The sequence below is a fragment of the Mustela lutreola genome, chromosome 14, assembly GCF_030435805.1.
Source record: "Mustela lutreola isolate mMusLut2 chromosome 14, mMusLut2.pri, whole genome shotgun sequence".
Taxonomy (NCBI): Eukaryota; Metazoa; Chordata; class Mammalia; order Carnivora; family Mustelidae; genus Mustela; species Mustela lutreola.
In genome coordinates, this window is record NC_081303.1 from 65,426,175 (window position 1) to 65,446,967 (window position 20,793).

The window sequence follows — 20,793 nt, forward strand, 5'->3', positions numbered from 1 at the left end:
TTTCCCTATGCGGAAAATTGCATTTGCTGATGAGGGTAGAGATCTAAGAGAACAGGGGGGATGATAACCAGGCAGATTGATTACCTGAGCCCTTTGGTTTCCTTGCTAATTCTCTCTGCGTCACACTGGGATCCGAAAATATTTTCCCTCCCTCATCTCACTTTCCCCTTATAAAAACGTGTGTATTTCCAAGTATGTTACATGTACAAGTTACCAGAGGTAAGAGATGCTTGAACCTGAGTTGAGTGAAAGAGGAGGAAAAAAGACACATCCCAAAATGAGTTTCATTTATATAATGAAAATAAATTTTTACACAATCAACAGAAACACATCAAGTTTTTTTTTTTGCGAAAAATATTTTTAAATAAATTTTTGTCTTTTTTTTTTTTTTTTTTTTTTTTTTTTTTTTTTTTACATTCTGATATACATATGTAACAAGGTTTATGGCACTGTAACCAGAATCAAATTAAAAAAAAAAAAATTTAGGGAAAAGGTGGGAAGGAAAGTAATTGATTTTTATTGAATTCCTTTCTATCTCCAAGCTGGCAAATTTGCACTATTTGTCTATTGTCGACTGCCAGCTCTAACTTGTTTGCACACTCAAAACACTGTATTATTGCACAAGAAGCCAGTGAAGGCATATGGTATAATGGTCAGCTCCTCGCTATTTCAAAAAAAAAAAAAAAAAAAAAAAAAAATCTCTTAAACCCAAAGAAGGGGGTGGATAATCCAGAGTATGAAACACACAAAATCAACAGTATCTTTTGTCTCTTTAAGAATGTGAAGGGTTCTTAGACCACTTAAGCTGCCCTGATTTTCTCTTTGCACCAGTGAGTACTACAGGGCTTGGTTTGGTTGGGTTTTTTTTTTTTTTTTCCTGTGTTGGTGGCCCAGGCAGCTCTTGGGCCTTTGTGATTCAATGTCTTTTCTGTCTCTTACTTTTGGTTCTTTTTAATTTGTTTAAGTTGTAGTATCTTCGGTCTATGAACCTGCACAGACTATTTAATCATCAACTCTACAAATAGCTTAAAAGGAAAAGGGGGGAAGAAATGAGTTTTATCATATTTTTATTGTTGGCTTTAAAAAATTACTCTAGCTCTAGCCTCCCTGCTTTATCAGTTCGAGGGAAGGAAATCTCAATGGCACCAAAAGATAATTTCTTCTCACACTTGTGAAAAATAAAAAGTTTTTAAACAAGTTTTGTTTCCATTCACAAACTTGACCCCCATCTAAAAAAAAAAAAAAAGAAAGAAAGAAAGAAAAAAGAAGAAAAAGAAAGAAAAAGGGAAAATAAGAATCCATCCTTCTTTCTCTTTGTCTCTTAACCGAGACCAGTCATCCTTTCGTCCAGACTTGTGTCAGACGACCGTTTCCACGCCCATCAGCTTTGGTGTAAGGATCCGAGGTGTCACGCCATTGTTTAGGTCTTCCTCAAACTCCAGTAACTGCCCCATGAAGTTAAGGTTTGGGGAAATAATTGGTCGTTTGCCTTTGACAAATTTATAGGCATCAGTCATGGTCATCCGAGTGTGCTTCATCAAGTATGCGATGACGATGGTGGCCGAACGGGACACGCCGGCTTGGCAATGGATGAGAAGCCCTTTCCCGCACTGGTGAGCTTCCTCTGGGAAAGGAGAGAGAAAGCCAAGAGGTGCAGGAAGGAAGAAAGATATGGAAAAAGAGAGATTAGCTTTCATCCAGACTTGACAACGTTCTCTTTCGTAAAGAGTAAAGAATAAATAAATTCAAATGGCTTTAAAACAAAGTATAATTTACTAGTTAATCGTATGGACTTATGCTGCAACCTCCGGAAGTGGCTAAAAGTAATATTAGCATGAATAAGAATTTACATTTCTCCATTTAAAGAGAAGACGAGGGGAAGGAATCATTCCTAGAAACAGTTCGCTGCACAGGGGGTGGCCACTTAGGGCAGCCAGAGTTACAGCACAGTTAACTAGCTTGTGAAGCAAGCCACGGATTAAGTAGACCCTTTTGATAAAGGATGTTAATTTCAATCACTAGGTTGTATGGTTTATCAAAACTCGTGTTGTTAACAATGTCTCTCCCAGCTGTGATAGAGGAAGAAAACAAAACAAAACATTTCTTTCTTTATATTATAGAATTGTTCTGTACAGGAACTGGTATTAAATAGATAAGGATTCCAGCCTTACTAAACTCTGAGATTTGAGAAATGAAACCCAACTAGAAAGCAACTATGTTCAGCTTCTTACCAGAAAAGCCTGTTGTTGCAAATGTAGCTCAAGACTTCCAGCACTTAGGCACAAGGCATCACCTGCACTGAACTGTCCAACCCCCCTGCATCCCCGAATGCTCTTCCAACATGGCGGTGATGACAAAGATGGAGGAATTCTAATGGTGGCCCAGAAATCAGAGCAACTGAAAGTAGCAATACTTTGTAAGTTTTCAGATACATTAGAAGCTCAGAGGAATAGCTTATGGGCACTGCCTAAACAGATTCTTAATGACACTTCTAGACCAGAAGGCGTCCCAAAGAAAGCATCCCTGAAGGAATATCAAGTCGATGATAAGTACGGGAGGGGAGTGAGAAGGAGTGATCTAACTTAAACCACTTTTTTTTTTTTTTTGGCTTATTTATTTACTTAAGTAATCTCTACACCCAATGCAGGGCTTGAACTCATGACCCAGAGATCAAGAGCTGCATGCTCTTCCAACTGAGCCAGCCAGCTGCCCCTAAGTTAAACTAGTTCTATTGACTACCCAGCAGCGGACTGAGAAAACTAACATTATGCAAAGTTCCATCTTAAAAATCTGTGAATTAAGCTTACTTCTCATAGATAAAAGTATCTGAAGAAAGTATTTCCCTTTTGCAATTTCTTCCCTTGAGCACACACTATTCATTGACCTCCACTATGCGCTGCAAAGTTCTAGGTTTGACCATTGGTTCCACTACAGGCTAGTGTGAGTCACCTGCATACTGGGAGGAATACTCAGTAACAAGGCTCAGGGAATGTGGGAATAATATCATCCAATTCAGGAATAAATAAATAGGCATAGTTAAATCCTAAACATACACTCTGCTTAGTTTGTATTAGACTCTCAGTAAATGTCATCATGGTTGCAAAAACTGCTGCTTTCAGTTATCTAAAGATATAACAACAAAAATAACATTGTGCCTATACAGGCTGTGATGCCAAATTGTTCTTCAGGTTAAATGCTCTTTGTTACTTGTTTTGTTTTCCTTTTTTAAAAGATCAGATAAGCCTGAATAGCGTATGAGGAATGCAGAGGCCTTGCTTGAAATCCTGTTGGGACAAGCATGTCTGATGCTACTCATTAAATGGAAAACAATCTCTTAACTTCCCCCAGCTGGAATTAAGTCAGATAAAATTGCAGTCATAACATCATATATCAACCAGAAAGCTCCTCATCTACTCGGTGACAAATAGTTCTTCCTCAGGGCTCAAAGTTGGATTCAAATATAATTAATAAAAAATCTAAGGTGTCTTTGCAGCCACAAATTAGTTAGTTGCCATTCAGGAACTAACAGCATTGGGAACACTGCCCCAGCGTATTGTAGAAAGGCCCCTGTCTTGGAGTCAAGAGCTTTGCATTCTGCTCCCTTCTCCGACACTACAATTCTTACAATCTTGGAGAAGTCACTTTATTTTTCTGAGTTCAGTGACCACCCAGACTATGCTTCCAGACGGAAGAGTCCATGGTCCTGCATGGAAGGCAGAATTAGCCAGGAAAACAGCTGGGTGACGAGACCAGAACTGCCGACTCTATAGCAAATCCACCAGACCCAAGGTTTTGTTTTTGTTTTTTTTTTTCCTGATAAAGGAGCACCAAACATGAGTGCATTCTTCCTGGGACAGAGGCCAGTAACAACCTGCTACAATATTTGAGAAAAGTAGTGGATCACCTTTTTGTGGTAATGAAAGTTGGAGTCACTTGAAAAAAAAAAAACTGGAGCCTCTGCTAGGTGCCCAGTTGTCCCCCCAACATGATAATTTGAGCCTTAAAACAGTTCAAGGCTATAGAAGCCGCAAAAATTAAAGTTAGGATTAGGGTTAGCTTGGTGGTTACTTCCTTCTGGAGATTAAAGTCAACTGTTGTTAGAATTCCACTCCTCGGGAACTACTCAGGCTACACAACCTGGTCTTTCCGACTTTGGGGCAAGTCTTATGAAATCTAGTACCATCTCGCTAATGCTCACATTCACACCCTTCTGCTACCCAGTGTTTCAGAAGGGAGACAAAGCAAGTAGAAAGGAAAAACAACTTAGCCCTCCACTCCTGTCTCCCCTGTGCTGATGTGACATGTAGAAGATGTTCAGGACAGCACTGTTCTACTGCAAAACGTTCTTCAGAAGCAGCCTTTCAGCAAATGTCACCTTTGCCTCAACCCCGCATAAAGAAGCTATCCCAAGTGCAGATGAATTCAGCCCCAGGTAAGGGAAAAATGGGCAAGTTTGGAAGTAGTATCGTCTTCACTGTATTTTACCTCTTGAAAAGCGCTGGCAGACATGGTAGACCAGATAGCCACAGCCACAGTGCCAGCTCTGGCCTCCCAGGGCTTTCCTCTCCATTACTTCTTTTGAAATTCTGGGACAGAACATATCCGTGTGCATCCCTACCATCTTTTCATTGAGAAGGAGAGGGATGTGGATTTCCCCACCAAACGGAATCACTGTTTCTTTATACCCATCCCAGGGGCTCCCATGCATTCGTTCTACGGGCCGTGACTGAGAAGAACACTGGCCACACCAGGTGGCAAAGCCTGAAAACACCCCAGAGCAGCTTTTTGGCAACGCAGGCATAAACCTTGGGCTTGATATCAAAGCAAAAGCTTTGGGGCAAGGAAGGTGGAAGACGAGAAGTCCCCTTGGGAGATAGTTACCGATGAACTCAAAAGCCTCTTCAAAGTACTGCCTCAGGTTCTGCTTGTTGCTGTCAGTAGCCGGCAGCCTCTTGTAGTTGAACAGGCCTTTCTCGTAGTGGTAGAGGGGCAGGTGAGTGGTGACATTGATGATGTAGCCGATGTTCAGCCGCTGCATGGTGTCCAGGTCCTGAGCGTCCTGCTCATTGCCGAGGAACAAGAAGGGCAAGATGGGCGTCAGCTCCGCATTCTCGATGTCAGGGGTGGTGGGGATGGACTGAGGTAGCTTGCTGGGGGCTGCAGATGCGCCGCCCCCCACCTCCCGGCACTCTTGGAGCTGGAGGGAGTTGTCACAGAGGTTTTCATGGTTCTGCTTGAAACTGCTAAGTCCACCTGGAGCAAACACACAGAAAGTGACAATGACCATCCCTGGAACTTCAGAGTTGCAGAAAATGCCACTGTCCCCAGAGACGTTAAGTGCATTCTTGCAGAGGCACACTTTTAAAAAAATGAGATCAGAATAAAAATGCAAGGCCATTTGGAGATCCAGGACAAGCTTCAGAGGATCTCACTGCATGTGGTACTGTCGCAATGTGGCTCTTTACACAAACCGTGGCATGTTCCCCTGGAAAGAGTTCATTCGCAGCACCAGGCAATTTTATCAGGAGCAGATTTGACCTGCCTCAAGGTGCCATATGCTCAGCGGCCTACATAGAACCTTGTACTTTGGGAGCCAGGGAAAGCATGGCCAACCTCCGTGGGCAGTGTAGGCACGCCCTGCACTCTTCCATAAACTGACCTCACCCAGAAAGATAAGTCAGCTTCCAATACGGAAGAGTGGCTATGGACAGGGACCTTGGAAGACCCAGATTACCTTGGCTATAGTCCCAGGAACACAACTTCTTGGCTCTGTGACTTAGGCAAGTTAATTTCTCTCTCTGTGCTTGTGGTTCCCCATCTATAAAATGAGGGAAATAGCATCTACCTTTTAGTGCGACTGGGAGTCTGGACTTAATGAATACAGGCACAGTGTGCAAACCACCACCCCATGAGTACGTCCAGCAGCGCTTTGAGGAATAGAGCTTAAGAAAGTGATCTAACTAAAATATCCAGCTAGATGTACAAAGAGGTTTATATAGCATTATCTGTTTCACAGAAAAGGCCAAAGACAAAAACAAATCTTAAAAAATGAAAAGTTATCATTTTCATCCAATGGAATGTTATGTAGCCATTAAAAGTTGTGAAAGGAATATGGAAACAAAGAAAATGTTTCTACATGTAATGTTAAATGAAACAAAGCCAATTCAAAAACATTCACCATACTTGTGATCAAGAACTAAAAGACCATGCAAAAAAGAGCACTCGTTTAAGGTAGGAAATTTATGGATCACAGTTTCTTTAACTTTTTCCTTTAACATTTGTTAGATGTATCATACACATGCAGAAGCCCAAAGGATTATCAGGAGGGTCAAATGACACAATGTACATATAAGGTCCAGGAAATCTGAGTTGATATTATTCTCACCAAATGGGCTCTAATTCTTATCAAACAACTACATACCCTGGTCTTCCCTTTGAAAGGAGGGGGAAGTTAGAGACCTCCTAAAACCTGAAAGCCTCCAGAATACAACATTTATGCCCTCTGAGAGTTTTAGGAGATTAGGCCAGAAACACAGAGCTGGTACAGGACACGATTGTGTTGAAATAGACAGGAAGTTTATCTGTCCAGGGGTTTCCGAACGTAACTTATGCCTTTCCCATTTCAAGTCTCATCTTTGGTATCTATAGCAGGAGCTCCAGACTATAACCTAGACCAAGTCTCAAGGCTGTGCTTGCCCAGTACATAGCCAGCTAGACGTGACAACCCAGTAAGTCCTATTAATTATCATTAAGGTCCAGTGGTGGCACAAAGATCATTCAAAGAGGGTAATATTATGGCCACTCAGTTCATTCATCGGTAAGTGCCAAAACCTATCTTTGCTTTTTGAAAAGAAAAACAGGAGCTACAAATTCATTTTAATGGATATCTAGAATTAAACTCTGCCTTTACATATTACTAGTTCACTCTGCTATGATATCATGAGTAAAAAGTTTGTCTGTGCCCTAAGAGATTATTTTTAAAGTAAAGAGAAGAAATGGAAAACCAGAAAGACTACTTCAGTAGTGACTACTTTCTAGAAAAAAAATTGAAATTACCCACCATCACCATTACAAACCCCATGAAAAAGACTATGAAGAGTTATTTAAAAATCCGCTCAGCTTTGCCTCCATAAAATCCAAGTAAACAATTCACACTGATGCTGTGATGGGAACCTAATTCACTTTTTTTTTTTTCCCCTTAAGAAAAGGGCAGTGGTTACACTTTTTCATATGAGAGGAAAGACCAACAAGATAAATTCAAAAGAAGTCTCTAAGGGGTGCGGGGGGCTTTTGTCTATTCTTATTTAGGGTCCTCAAGCTGTAATTTGTCTTAAAAGCAGCTAGTTTAAAAAAAAATGCATGCCAAAAAAACCCACACACAGAAAAAAGCAGCATATACAGCTTTTTAAAATTCTGTCTCTACACCTCCTTTCCTCATGACATCAGCTGGAGGCTCCCCACCTGCCCAGTTGCCATAGCAGTTACACAAAGACATACAATGACATCAGTTGGCATGATATCAGCTCTTTGAGTACAAACAATACAAGAAGAACTACTTTGTTTAAGGCCTTTGGTGCAACTGTGTTCTGGGGAGCCAATGATGTAATGCTAACAGGTGGCATGGGCCTTCCATTTGCCTAATGGGGGGAAAAAACCCATGGGGGAGGGGAGAAGGGAATTTGAGACAGACAGACACAGAATGCATCGAATCCCAGGGGGTGCTCATGTGCAAAACTACATGTATACGGTATGTTTAAGCCATGTGGGAACTCTGTTCATCACTATTTGAAGATGGAGAGGATATTAAAGGAAATGTTATGACTCAAATACATGAGTTGCACAAGAAAATTCTCCTTGAGGGGCATGAAGAAACAGTCTCCCGTTCACTTGTCGGTCTGCTGACCAGCGCAGGCATCAGTTCTCACTAAGGGTTGTGCATATCCACACACAGCAGTCACGCAACTCTCCCGGGGCAATGGGGGTGCTCCAAGGCAAACCAACCAGTCAGATCTCACAATGGTGTTTTTTTAGAGAAATGTCTGCAGAGAGGATGGTTTTATTCTCTTAGGAGATTGGACTTGGAAGCTGGGGAAGGAGAGCAGGAAAGACTAAGGCTAATATGGTTTTCTCCTCCAACCACCTTCCCCCACCCTATCCCACTAGCGGCTGAACAGCCTGATCACTTAATGAGGAGACTGATTATGTCCTGTTCCTTATTACTACATAAGAACATTCTAACAGGATAACTAACAAGTGAGGTAGAGACAAAGTAGCTGGTGATTAAGAGCACATGTTAGAGGCGGACAGATCCAGGCTACAATGTTGATTCTGCCCCATGAGAGCTGTGAGTCATGGTGCAAATCACTGTCCCTCACTAAGCTTTGGTTTACTGATCTGTAAAGTGGGCATAATGTCACCTACCCATGGAGCTGTGGTAGGGGCAGCCTATGAAAACATGGTGATCTATAACCAGGCATTTGATAAATAATGTCTTCTTACTCTGCTATCATCACTGTCCATGTCCTCATCTCTCTTTGATCTGTCCACACTGCAGTCCGTGAGAACCCTAAGTGCTGGGCAGTGGTTCTCAGGCCAGATGGCGTGGATCTCAGTCCCAGCTCTGGCGACACAAGCTACCAGATCCTGAGCAAATTCCTTACCTCCTGGTTCCTCAGTTTTCCCAGATATAAAACAGGGATAATAATCATACCTATCTCACATTCCTGTTTTGAGGATTAGACTGGTTAGTAAAAATAAAGTATTTTGAAACAACATCTATCCATGGTAAGCACTTTTTTGTTTTCATTACTTTGGGAAACCACTATTTTAAAGATCTAAAAAAAATTTTTTTTCTTTTCCTTAATATAAAGACTCTAATGTTCCAGAGTTTTTACTTTTAACATTTTATTTAAAAAGAGCTAAGTCCGGGGCGCCTGGGTGGCTCAGTGGGTTAAGCCTCTGCCTTCGGCTCAGATCATAATCTTGGGGTCCTGGGATCAATCTCCGCATCGGGCTCTCTGCTCAGTGGGGAGCCTGCTTTCCCCTCTTTCTCTGCCTGCCTCTCTGCCTACTTGTGATCTCTCTCTCTTTATCAAATAAATAAATAAAATCTTAAAAAAAAAAATAAGAGCTAAGGCCTAATGGATCTGCGTGGTTTTAACATTTAAATAATATACTTTTATCATAAAGAAGCCACAGCTCCCTATTCTTCCTAAACAAATAGGTTTGATTTCCTTTGTCCTTGCTTTCCCAATAAAAACTGCATATTTTTTAAATTTCTGTGTGGTTGTTTTTTGTTTTGGCTTAGTTTGGTTTGGGGGGTTTTGTTTATTTGTTTTTTCCAGTGACAGAGTATGTTTTAAATAAAAGTGTTCTTGGCCCATCTTTTACTCCACGCCCTAGGCCCCACCGGGCTGAGCCATCTTCTTACACACACAATTGCTTGCAGTCACAGTGCAAATATTTTCAAGGCACGAGCAACACTGCTGGGGGCAAACATTTCCAACCTTATCTCAAAACTAGGTTCTCTGCCAAAATGAGCATGGTCAGCACTTTGATTCTGAATGGGAACAACAAAGAAGATTCTACCCCTAAAGAAAAATATGTAGAAATACAAGTCCTGGTTTCTTCCAACAGCATGGCCACAGACCCACAGCAGCAACGGACTCTGGTTTTAGTGGCAAAGCTCTTTGTAGCTTGGTTGCGGCTCCTGCTGCTATTTTGGCCATGGGGCAGTTCTAGAAGCAGCAGAGCCTTCTGCGATATGATTCAGAAGCAGTGCTCTGGGTGGCAACAGAAGGAACCACGTCCAAATGCAGGAGCTATAAGCAAGAGATTTCCATATTCTGAAGATGGACAGCACTTTCACACACACGCTTTTAGGTTTCCTGTGATGCCGGAAAGTGAGTACTCTCCAGAAATGTCAGGACAACTCTCGCTGAAGGCCAGCAAGTGGAATTAACACCCAAAGAGAGAAGGAAGGGGATGAAAATGCAACTTCTACCAGCTTGCAGCGAGCATACCAACCACCCCTTTTTGTTGTCTGTTTTCTCTTAGGGGGAGACTAGACTTCTATTTGTTTATTTATTTATTAGTTTTTTTTTTTTTTTAAGTTTTATTTCTTTATTTCAGAGAGAGAGAGAATGCAAGCAGTGGGGAGGGGCAGAGAGAGAGCAAGAGAGAGACCCTCTCTGCTGAGTGCAGAGCCTGACACCTGACTTGATCTCACAACCCTGAGATCATGACCCGATCCAAATCAAGAGTTGGATGCTCTACCGACTAAAGCCTGGGTGAGCAGTCTTTTCAAGTAAAATGGTACTTTGATGACAGTGGTTAAGAACACAGACTGTGGAGGCACACGGCTTGGTTTCAAAATCCTACACTAACTAGCTGCCAGCACTAACTAGCTGTGTTACCTCGCGCAAGTTATTTAATGTTCCTATGCCTCTGTCTTCACATCCACAATATGTAGTTAACCCTGGTATCCATCTCCTAGGTCTCTTAACGTGGATAAAACGATACCTGAGTTAAATATTATTACTACCAAGGGGAGAGCTACTGGTGTAAAACGGGCCCTAAAGGATCCTATTTTGTGGGTCCTTCAGGCAATTGCAATGCATCAAAGCAGACTCCCGAGATTCTTATACACAAGGACCCTTGTGGAAGAAACAAAGCCTGGATCAACTGGAGGGGACGCCAGGCTTCCAGCGCTGAAACGCTCAAAGACAGGGCCATGGTGATGTCATGCTTTTCAAGGCAGAAAACCACCCACCTTCACAGGAGAAGTATTTGGGATAGCAGCTAAAGCTGTACAGGATACTGTTCCTGCTTTACATGGAATTGTCTTCAGAGTCCACAGACTGTATTTTATAGTAGGGATGATTTCAAGTTCAATGGCTGCTGGTGTCCCTTACACTGTCCTATGACCCTGTCCCCAGGCAATGTGTGGGGCGTCTATATTAAAGAGAGAGACTGTGTCCAGTGAGAGCGCGGTGTCAGTAGGTATAGGAAGAAACAAAGGGATCAAGAAACACTTCTGTTACCTAAGGAAGAGGGAGACTTGGGAAGCTGGGTCCCACAGTTTGGTTAGTGAGGCCATGAGTCAGGGAGGAGTCTCCCAATCACACTGTTTCATCGCTTCCATGTGAAATGTGCAACGTGTGAAAAGATATAAACAAAGAGGTGTCATTCAGCTTAACCTTCTTAACAACGCCAGGATCTTCAATCCAACGGAACACATATGGATGATTTGGACAAATATTAAGTGTTCCAGGAAGATATATCTGTGTCACCTCGTGGGTTTTGTTTTGTTTTTTTGTTTTTTAATTCTTTGGTCTCTTTGATAGGAGATACAAGTTATCTACAGATATATTTCAAAAGCCAACTCTATAAGGCAGTCTCTGATATATAAGGCAGCAGGGGGAAATCCTTGCCTTGATTCAGAATAGTAGCTCGACCCCATGCTAGCTGTGTGGCTTTCTGAACATTATTGGGTGTTTCTTACTTTTCCTTAAGTATAAAACGGGAATACTACTTACTACTCAGTCTCCGGTAATGATTCATTCATGGAAACCACTGGTGAAACATCCATCCTCCTATCCTTAAGAAGATTTTTCAAACCTGTAGCTATTTGCATAAGAATTGTCCTTGGGGCCACCAAGATAAGGAGCACTCTGGGTGGTCGGTGCTGGAGGATGGCTGTACTCTGGAGGGTCAGAGTTGGGGGCTGGGCTAGATAGAGGTGGGACCACAAAAGAAGACACAGATGTTTCAGAGACACAGAGACATGAAGAAAAGAACATCTGCTAGCACCAGTCCCAAGCAAGGGAAAGGCTATCAAAGCAGAGCCTACAGGGCACCCTGCCTACAGTCCTGCTCTTGGAACGGTCAATTCGGTCACAGCTTATATTCCACTAATGCAAGAGGAAATGGCATGCAGAAGGGGGGCTCAGTCTGCTAGTTGGTGGTCTCCCCTGGAAACTTCCTTATATTTAGTTATTTGTGTTCTAAGATGTCAATAGAGGCAGGATATATAGGGTCATCAATACATATAAATGCATGCCTGGCAAATTTTATGGAGATACATACACACACACACACACACACACACACACATATATATATACACATAAATACACATATATTTCTAGAAATTTTAGAAATAGAGATATAGAAAAAGTGTGTGCATGTATAACTTTTCCATTCCTATAATTCCTCAATTAGTTGAGATGTTCAAAATTTTGCTTGGGGTCACCGTATAAAATCTTAGTTCAAGCGTCCGTAATAGGCTCACATGCAACATCACTTCACAACTAAAACTGTACTTTTAATGTTTATTCTTTTTTGGGGGGGTATTTTTCTTCCTATGTATATATAAATTAATCGTTTTAATAGAACTTTGGTTCTTGGAGAGCAGGAATAGTCTTATTTAAATCCCTCAGTACACGGGGTTTTGCCAAATGTCACAGGAAGACAGGTGGTTTCTTGATATATTTGATCCCAATAACTGTAGGGAAGAGATATTGAGATAGATATCAATCCCTTTTTGGAAATAATTTACAAACATTAAAAGATAAAGGTAAAAGTTCTCTCTGGTGTCAACTTTACCTAGTGACAAATCATAGGTAGGAAGTATTTCAAGAATGCCCCTTAGGGGGCTCTGTCTGTTAAGCATCTGCCTTCGGCTCATGTCATGATCCCAGAGTCCTGGGTTCCAGCCCCACATTAGGGGGGAGGTCCTTGCTCAGCAGGGAGTCTGTTTCTTCCTCTGACTCTCCCCCAGTATTGTGCTGTCTTGCACACTTTCTCTCTCAAATAAATAAATTCTTTAAAAAAATATACATAGCATCATGCCCTTCACAAAATTGTCTCCTATAACAGACTATATAGGTCACTCTTGTTCTTATCCTTGATATTACTTAATCTAGCCAAGAGGTATTTAGTTATGTTTTAAAGAAATTTCCTGAAAAGTTTACACTAGAATTTTCTCAAATTCTGAGTTTAAATAATAAAGTCCTTTCAAAGGATTTTCTACTGGACAAAAATCATAAATTAGACCACTAACGCTCACCCCAAATAAACATTGCTTGTTTATTGTCTAGTCATTGTAACTCAAGTAACTTACTCATTTTTATATTCTTCAGACCACAATCTGGTAGACTAATAAAATCCAGCATTCTGGAAAAGAAGCTAATACACGACCTTAATCTATATCAAGAACTAAAATCAGCCTTTGCTCGTTCCCAGTCTTTGTACAATTTACAATGAGCTCTCAGCTTCAATTTTGTCTCTATGTGCTTTTATAACTATTTTCAATCATTAACTTGTTTGGGGGCCCTTCTTTCTTATGTTTTAAAAGACACTGCTTCCTTCTTTGATCGATCAAATCTTTGTAGTATCCTCAGTGGGAATTTTTTTTTATATAAATACATGCATAAATAGTTATTTCAAAAAAGTAAATGGAATCAGAAGGATCCAACAACTCAGGAACCCTGATTTTAAAAAGTTGAAAATGAAGCTCTGATCGTAGCCTTTCCAAGGAACGCTGATGCTGGCACGTTTCTGTCCAAATTCCAGAGATGCTGTCTCTGTCCCCACCACCTCACACACCTCCCAGCTCAAAAGTTGCCTCCCTGGGCTTCCAATCACCTTCACTGCTGAACAGGTCAGAACAGTGCCCAGACTCCCTCTCCAGCCTTGGGCAGGAGCTCCAGTGCACTAAAAAAGGACTGGGTGGCTCAGTGGATTAAAAAGCCTCTCCTTCAGCTCAGGTCATGATCCCAGGACCCTGGGATCCAGCCCCACATGGGGTCTCTGCTCATCAGGGAGCCTGCTTCCCCCTCTCTCTCTGCCTGCCTCTCTGCCTACTTGTGATCTCTGTCAAATAAATAAAATAAAAAATCTTTAAAAAAAAAAAAAAGCACTTTCTCCCACGAAGGGAGGTGGACTTCTAATGCCCCCCCCCCCCCACCCAACACCATCCCAACTTTGAGGCTTTCATGGGTAAGGAGGGTTCAGGATTCCCCAAGTGTAACTCCTGCCTGTCGAGGGAGCACAAGTTGGATGGCTGGAGAGGATTCTTCACCAGGAGGTAAACACAGCCTGTTTCTTTAAATCTGTGACCTCATGTATTTACATTAGAACAGAAAGCACTGCCAGAAGCAACAGCCGATGACAGTCACGTAATTTTCCACAAAGACAACAATCAAGCAGCTTCGTGTTATTTTAATGAGCAGATGACTTTTCTGTGAGTGGGATTTGAACCGTAAGATTTCAGGGTTCCCACAGGCCCAGGAACCCTCTCAGGTTCTCGCAGGACGCACTTGGCCCCCCCTCGGTTTGCTCCATCTGTCCTCCTCTCTCTCCCTGCCCTCCCCCCCGCCCCCAGTCTATCTCAGAAACCCTACGGAGAATCAGGGAAGAAAATGAGAGGGGAGATTCTACCTGGAACAGGTATGATGCTTGGCCTGCCAATGAATCCGCAGATGATGTCTGAAACCCATTTTTAAAGAGTGCAGGGTAGGGATGGGAAAAGAGATCAGGCCCCTTCTCCTCCCCAGGGCCCATAGTGAGGCCCTGTTCATGCAGAAAACCCCATCTTGATACCCACTCTCTCTATTCTGTCAGAAAGATTTCAACAAGAACCACCTGGAAGGCAGGGGTGAGCATCATTGACTCCGGGGAGTCTGCCCCTCTGTCTGAGAGGCTGGGACAAGCCCCCCTCGCCCTACAGCCTGGCCTGGAATGGGCAGAGCAGCCACCCCTGGTGGGTCCAGTTGCCCCCTGCAGCCTCCCACTCCATCCGCAGACCCACTTGTGGAATCTCCTTCTCGCGGGGAGTCTACCTGCCTCTAGAACAAGCTCCCCTGCCCCACTACCAAAAATGCCAGTGAAAGAAAGAAGATGTAACTGTTTTCTCTTCACGATGGGGCTTTGGGACTCAATGGAGTGAATGGCTTTCGAGTGAATGTTGTGTGGAGAGAAAAGAATGGAGCACAGGGACCGGAGGAAGTTCCAGCCCCAGGTCCCTGGAAAACTGCAAGTTTGGATTTCCCTTTCATTCCTCCAGCTTTCCACGTCTAAACTGTCCCAAAGTCTCAGCACAGACCAAGCAGCTCCCAGGGACAAAGGTGCACCAGAAACACTCTGCTCGAGTCTCTGGGTTCTCTTAGACACACCAGGGATATCTGTAGATGTTTCCCCTTGATAATCTCTCCCATCTAAGAATGAGCCCTCCCAAATTTGGGGGGATTTGAATGACATGCTGAAGATGTCCCCTCCGTCTCTCCACCCTGCTCCGTCCCCACAGGTCAGGGTCCAATGGGAGGAGATGGATGATAAACAGATACACACACAAAGAGAAAGGTAATGATTAATTATGGTAAGGGACAGGAGGTGCCCTCCAGTTCCTGGGGTCTGGAAGAGGGCACTAATTAGATGGGTTTCAGGGAGAGCCTCCCTGGGGATGAGAAGGGACTGGCTGGTTTGGGAAAGGGGTAGAAGGTAGAGAGAACCACACTCTTCGCAAGGGCAGGACACTCGTATGCCTGTAGTGACTCAAGCGAGTCAGCCCCATGTTTGAAGGCTTCAAACATGGGGCTGACTCCCTTGAGCAGGCAGGGGGAGGGAGTGACCAACAGAGTTAAAAAAAAAAAAAAAAAAACAACTCTGCAGAGGGCCTCTTAGGGACATTAAGCAGTGAGGAGGATTTTATTCTAAGGTCAGTAAGCAGGAAGCTCTTGAATGTTCAGAAGTCCATAATAGGGATTATTATGTGTTTGAAAAGAAAAGGGGATCAAGAGAGAAGGGGGGAAAAATAATTTACCAGATGGTGTGATTTAACTCTACTCCAAGACCTGGGCATAAATCACACCCTTTCTCTCCCCAAATAACATCTTTTTTTCCTATAGGGACTGTGTCCCCCACTCCATGCCAAATTTGCATGTTGAAGCCTGACACCCCCCAACTCCAAAATGTTGTGGTATTGGGAGATGGGGGTCTTTGAGAGATCATTAGGTTTAGATGAGGACATGGGGTGGGGTCCTCATAAGAAGAGACAGAGCTTGGTGACTGTCAGTCCACCATCAGGGACACGGCAAGAAGGTGACCACCTACAAACTGGGAAGAGGTCATTCGCCAGAACCTGACCACTCCAGCCCCCAAATCTCAGACTCCCAGCCTCCAGAACCGGGAGAAAATAAACTTCTGCTGTTTAAGTGACCCAGTCTACGGTATTTTGCAGATTAATACCGTACCACTTTTCTCAGCACCATAGCTGACTTGTTAAAACTACAAATCATAATTCCTACTTTCCAAGAACCACACCCAAGCTTATGGAATACCTGAGAATCTGGCCCCTGGGAACCGAACCATGTCAGTACCATATCTTAAAATCAAGCCAGAGACGTTCCAAGTCAGGATGAGGATGCTGCCTATGGACCAGCATGGCCATCAGAAGCAAGTCCATGGAACCCTCCAGAATCTTAGCTCCATGAGCCCGTTGCAAGCGGAGAAGCCTACTCCATTCCCAAAGACACCTAATTCATTCGTTATACACTCCTTGTGGCTCAGCCTTGACCCATGCTGTCCCCGCAACACCTCTCTGGGCTGAAGAACATTTTTGTTGGACAATTTCTGTGTATTTAGGAAGCTACTCTCTACCACGGTAGGGCTCCACCTTCTCTGTTCGCTAAAAACCTCAATACCGGTTAATCCATCAAGGCGGATTAAGGGAGGGGGAAAAAAATCCATGAGATCATACTGGAAGGCTGCAGAGGGAAGAATGTTAACAGGAGGAGAGTGTTATAAAACACAAAGCCATATTTTTCCCAAGAGCTCAACTAGATACTCTCCATTATTATTCAATTCTCTGAAGAGAGGGAAAACATTCTTTGCTTTTCAGGGCAGAAGTTTAAATAATGAAGCATTGCTAAACAAACAAACAGAGGAAAGCCCAGTGAAGCTATTCATTAAACAACCCCAGTGTACAAAAAGGAGCACGGCTGCTAACAGTCCAGCTCCCCCGAGGACCGACATTTGTCTTAGACCCCAAATTAAACACATCACAACTTCACAGCAAAAGTATGTTTTCCAATGGGATTTAAGTAGAGTCCAATTAAATAAATCTCTAGAAATATCAGGAGCAAAGCCTCAAGGGAGAGCATATTTCTACTGTGAAACATTCTCATTGGAAATTACATTCACAAAAGGTCATCTAGAAACATCCATGGCAAGAGAAGGGGAGGAGAGGCAGGAAGCAAGGCAAAGGGACACACACCAAGGGAAGACAGGGACAACAATCCTGGGTGCATCTTCACCTGCTCGAATGAAAGCCCCATGTCCAAACAAACAGCTTTTATGACCCTGTTTTTTAAATATGCCCTGGAGGTCAAAAGCTGTAGCTTAGGGAATTCAGGAAGTGGAAGGGGAAAAGATCAAGTGTCAACATCAAAATCTGAATTGTTTTACAGAACCTATGTTTTCAGTTCACGAAAAGCATAGCAACAAGTTCCTCAAGTCACCAAGCTGAATTCTATATTTGGCAAGAAAAACGAAGCAAGACTGAGCACTTAACGATCAACGGCCAGAGTGAGCAGGCGTGAGCTCCCCACACAGCAGATGGCACCCAGCCTGCCTGTGGCACACAGTCAGACCCCGGAGGGAGGGCTGAGCTCAGAAGGGTGGGCCCAAAGCCAGGGGAGGCCTCAGGGCACAGCGAGAGACAGGAGGTCACACCAGATCAAAAGCTAGCAGGTCTAGGTCCACTTTGTAGACCACCTCCTGAAATTAAGGGGAAACTCACTAAGAGACCAGTGCATCTTTGAGGAGGGGGCTGGGACGATATACCATGCTCATGGACTTGAGTTGAGGCTAAGCGGAGGGCCAACCAAGTCATGGTCAGTTCAACCTGGGACATGTGCAGTGAAGAGCAGGCTTGAGATGCTCCCCACATCTGGCACTGTCACACCACCCAGACACATCCCCTTGAAGGCCATGCCAATGCCCCACATTGCTTGGGGTGACAGAAGTCCCAATGGGCCAGCACCTGAAACACAAGATCGAGGGATCCTGGGTTCTAGCCTGGGACCTCTGCTGCCACTTCTATGAAATCAGGAGTTTCTCCAAATGGGGATTCTGCGCTCCCAATGCCAGCACTCAGTAACTTAACACAGCTTCGCTAAACCGGCTCCGGGTGCAAAAACCAGGGAGAAGCTGTCTTTTGGTGCTGAGGCCTGGGTGGTCAGCCTCCCACTAGAGGGGCCCAAGCACTTGCTGCTCTCTCTTCCTGGAACCGTCTCCCTCTCGTTCATCACGTGGGTGGTTCAGACCTAGGATTAGACGCAGTCTCCTCCCAAAGGTCTGCCCGACACCCAGTCTACAGTGAACCCGCTCTGGTCACTCCTTCGTTTTGTATCATCAAGTCCTCAGAGTTTATTGTCTTTAGGGCGGTTACCACAATCGGAAATTACTTGTCATTTCTTTACTTGTGTATTGTGATTATTCAACTGGTGAGCCCCACCCCACCCCCCCACCGCCCTCCCAACCCCACCCAAGAATGTCCATATGCTGTTTGTCTTTGGGGAAATGGAGCCCAGCAGTTCACCGTGCTGAGGCCTGAGCTCTCTCCAGGACGTTCTAGCAGTGGGATCTTGGCCAGGCTGCTTAACCCTCCTGTACTGTAGTTTCCTCATTTGTAAAATGGGACAAAGTACCATAGGCAACAAGAGTTACTGCAAGAACTGAGTGAGCTAATGCTGGTAGTTATTAACAGAAATTATAAAGGTATTTACTGTCCGGCACCCAGAGTAATACCCAATTTGTACAGGGGCTCATGAAATATTTCTAGATTATGTGACCTTTGCAATGAGATGGGGAAACGCCAGTTAGTTGACAAACACCTATTATGCGTGGTTCAGCATAATGTTAGGGACTTGAGAGATTAAAAAAAATATATATATACATATATGTATATATTCATATATTCTCTGAGGATAAATCTAATGAGACAGAAGGAAGGATTAAGGTACATTGGAGGAAGCTTAACAAAAGGACTGGCATAAATCTTTAAAGAACCTACCAAGGGGGCACCTGGGTGGCACAGTCAGTTAAGCATCTGCCTTCAGCTCAAGTCATGATCCCAGGGTCCTGGGATCGAGCTCCACCTTGGGCTCCCTGCTCCGGGGAGGTGGGGGTTGGGGGTGGGGGGTCTGCTTCTTCCTCTCCCTCTGCCCTTCCCCCTGCTCGTGCTCCCTCTCTCTCTCAAATAAATAAATAAAATCTTTAAAAAAATTTTTTAAATAGGGGCTCCTGGGTTGCTCAGTGGGTTAAGCCGCTGCCTTCGGCTCAGGTCATGATCTCAGGGTCCTGGGATCAAGCTCTGCATCGGGCTCTCTGCTTAGCAGGAAGCCTGCTTCCCCCTCTCTCTCTGCCTGCCTCTCTGACTGCTTGTGATCTCTGTCTGTCAAATAAATAAAATCTTAAAAAAAATTTTTTAATAATATTTTTTAATTAAAAAAAAAAAAAAAGAACTGTCCAACTGTGACTCACAGAAGGCAGGTGCCGGACCGGACAGGTGAGGTCAGTACAAGGACACAGAGATCCTGGCCCTCTGCGGCTGGGAAGGAGGACCGACAAGGCTCCCGGGAAAGTGGCAGCCTGCGCGAGGACCCAGACCTGCATGTGACAAGTAGCTATGACTTGGGTCATAGCTTGTCATGGCTGCAGCCGGAGACAATGTGCACCCGGTGGCTTCCAGTGCTTTCTTCCTTCCCCAGACCTCCCCCTTGGACATTCTAGATGAGTGGTGAGACGGGGAGATGGATGGAAAGCAGCCATGAGGGAAGAAAAAAAAAAGGCCCTGGAGGGCACGCCTGGCCTGAGAGATCTCAGGGACTTTTGAGGGGGTGGCAGTTCAGTTCTACACACATTTATGAAGCACTCAGTATGAGCTGGGGGGCCCGGGACTGTGTGTACAAATCCCAACGAGCTCTGGCTCAGCCTCTCTGAGCTCACTGACCCCCGCCCTGGGCACGGTGAGCAGGAACAGATAGACGATTCGGGGACAAGGTCTGCACCACGTCAGCGGCTGTTTCTTCTGCCTCCCGTTGAAGACACACAACGTGGGACCTTAAAATCAGGCATTCTGGGTTCCTCTCACCCCTCTCATTAGTCCTGCTTCTTTGGGCAAGTTACTTAATCTTAAGGTCACTTTAAAGCATGATCACATCTTCAGAACTTTTTCTTCAAACATGAGCTTCCTCTTCTCACACATTTATGAAGCACTCAGTATGAGCGAGGGGCCGGGACAACCCTCGCTCTCTCACGGGAGTAACATTATGTCTGCTCATGTCTCTGTAACATCGTTACACGTTACTCTGTTCCATTGTACATGTCTCTGTAGCAACGTTTCTGTAACACTACAGTCCGCTCATAGGCAAACAAGGGGCCTCGGGAACTCTGGTCCTCCGGAAGGGGAGAGGCTCAAGGGTCGGGGTGAGAACGGAATGCCTCTGTACCCCTTTAGTTGTTTCCGATGATCCAACTTCCCTCTTAGAAACTGGGACTGACTGACGTTCCACAGTCACTGACAGTAGCAGGGAGAGATGCTCAAGGGGTTACAGTCCCCTACACCTTGAAAGTGACCAGCTCTGAAGAGCGAGCCTCCCATAGGGACAGAATGACGAGCACCCAGGGATGGCCCAAGTCGGAGAGAAATCAAGTCATCTTCAGTCTTTCAAAAGACCTCTTTTATACCTCTAGAACCCTTTTGGTTTTACTCCTAGCTTTCACTGGTAA

The 20,793-nt window shown here is 44.1% G+C and overlaps 1 protein-coding gene across 1 annotated transcript in view; it reads right to left on the bottom strand.

The window, feature by feature from the left end:
* Positions 1 to 272: 272 nt before the first annotated feature.
* DUSP10 (dual specificity phosphatase 10) overlaps positions 273 to 20,793 on the bottom strand; it is a 39,022-nt gene continuing 18,501 nt past the window's right edge. Inside the window, exons 3-4 of the mRNA XM_059146187.1 lie at positions 4,882 to 5,253; positions 273 to 1,624 (exon numbers count right to left, since the gene is read on the bottom strand). Of these exons, the coding sequence (XP_059002170.1) occupies positions 1,359 to 1,624; positions 4,882 to 5,253 (638 nt within the window). The 3' untranslated portion in view covers positions 273 to 1,358. The remainder of the gene's footprint in view (positions 1,625 to 4,881; positions 5,254 to 20,793) is intronic.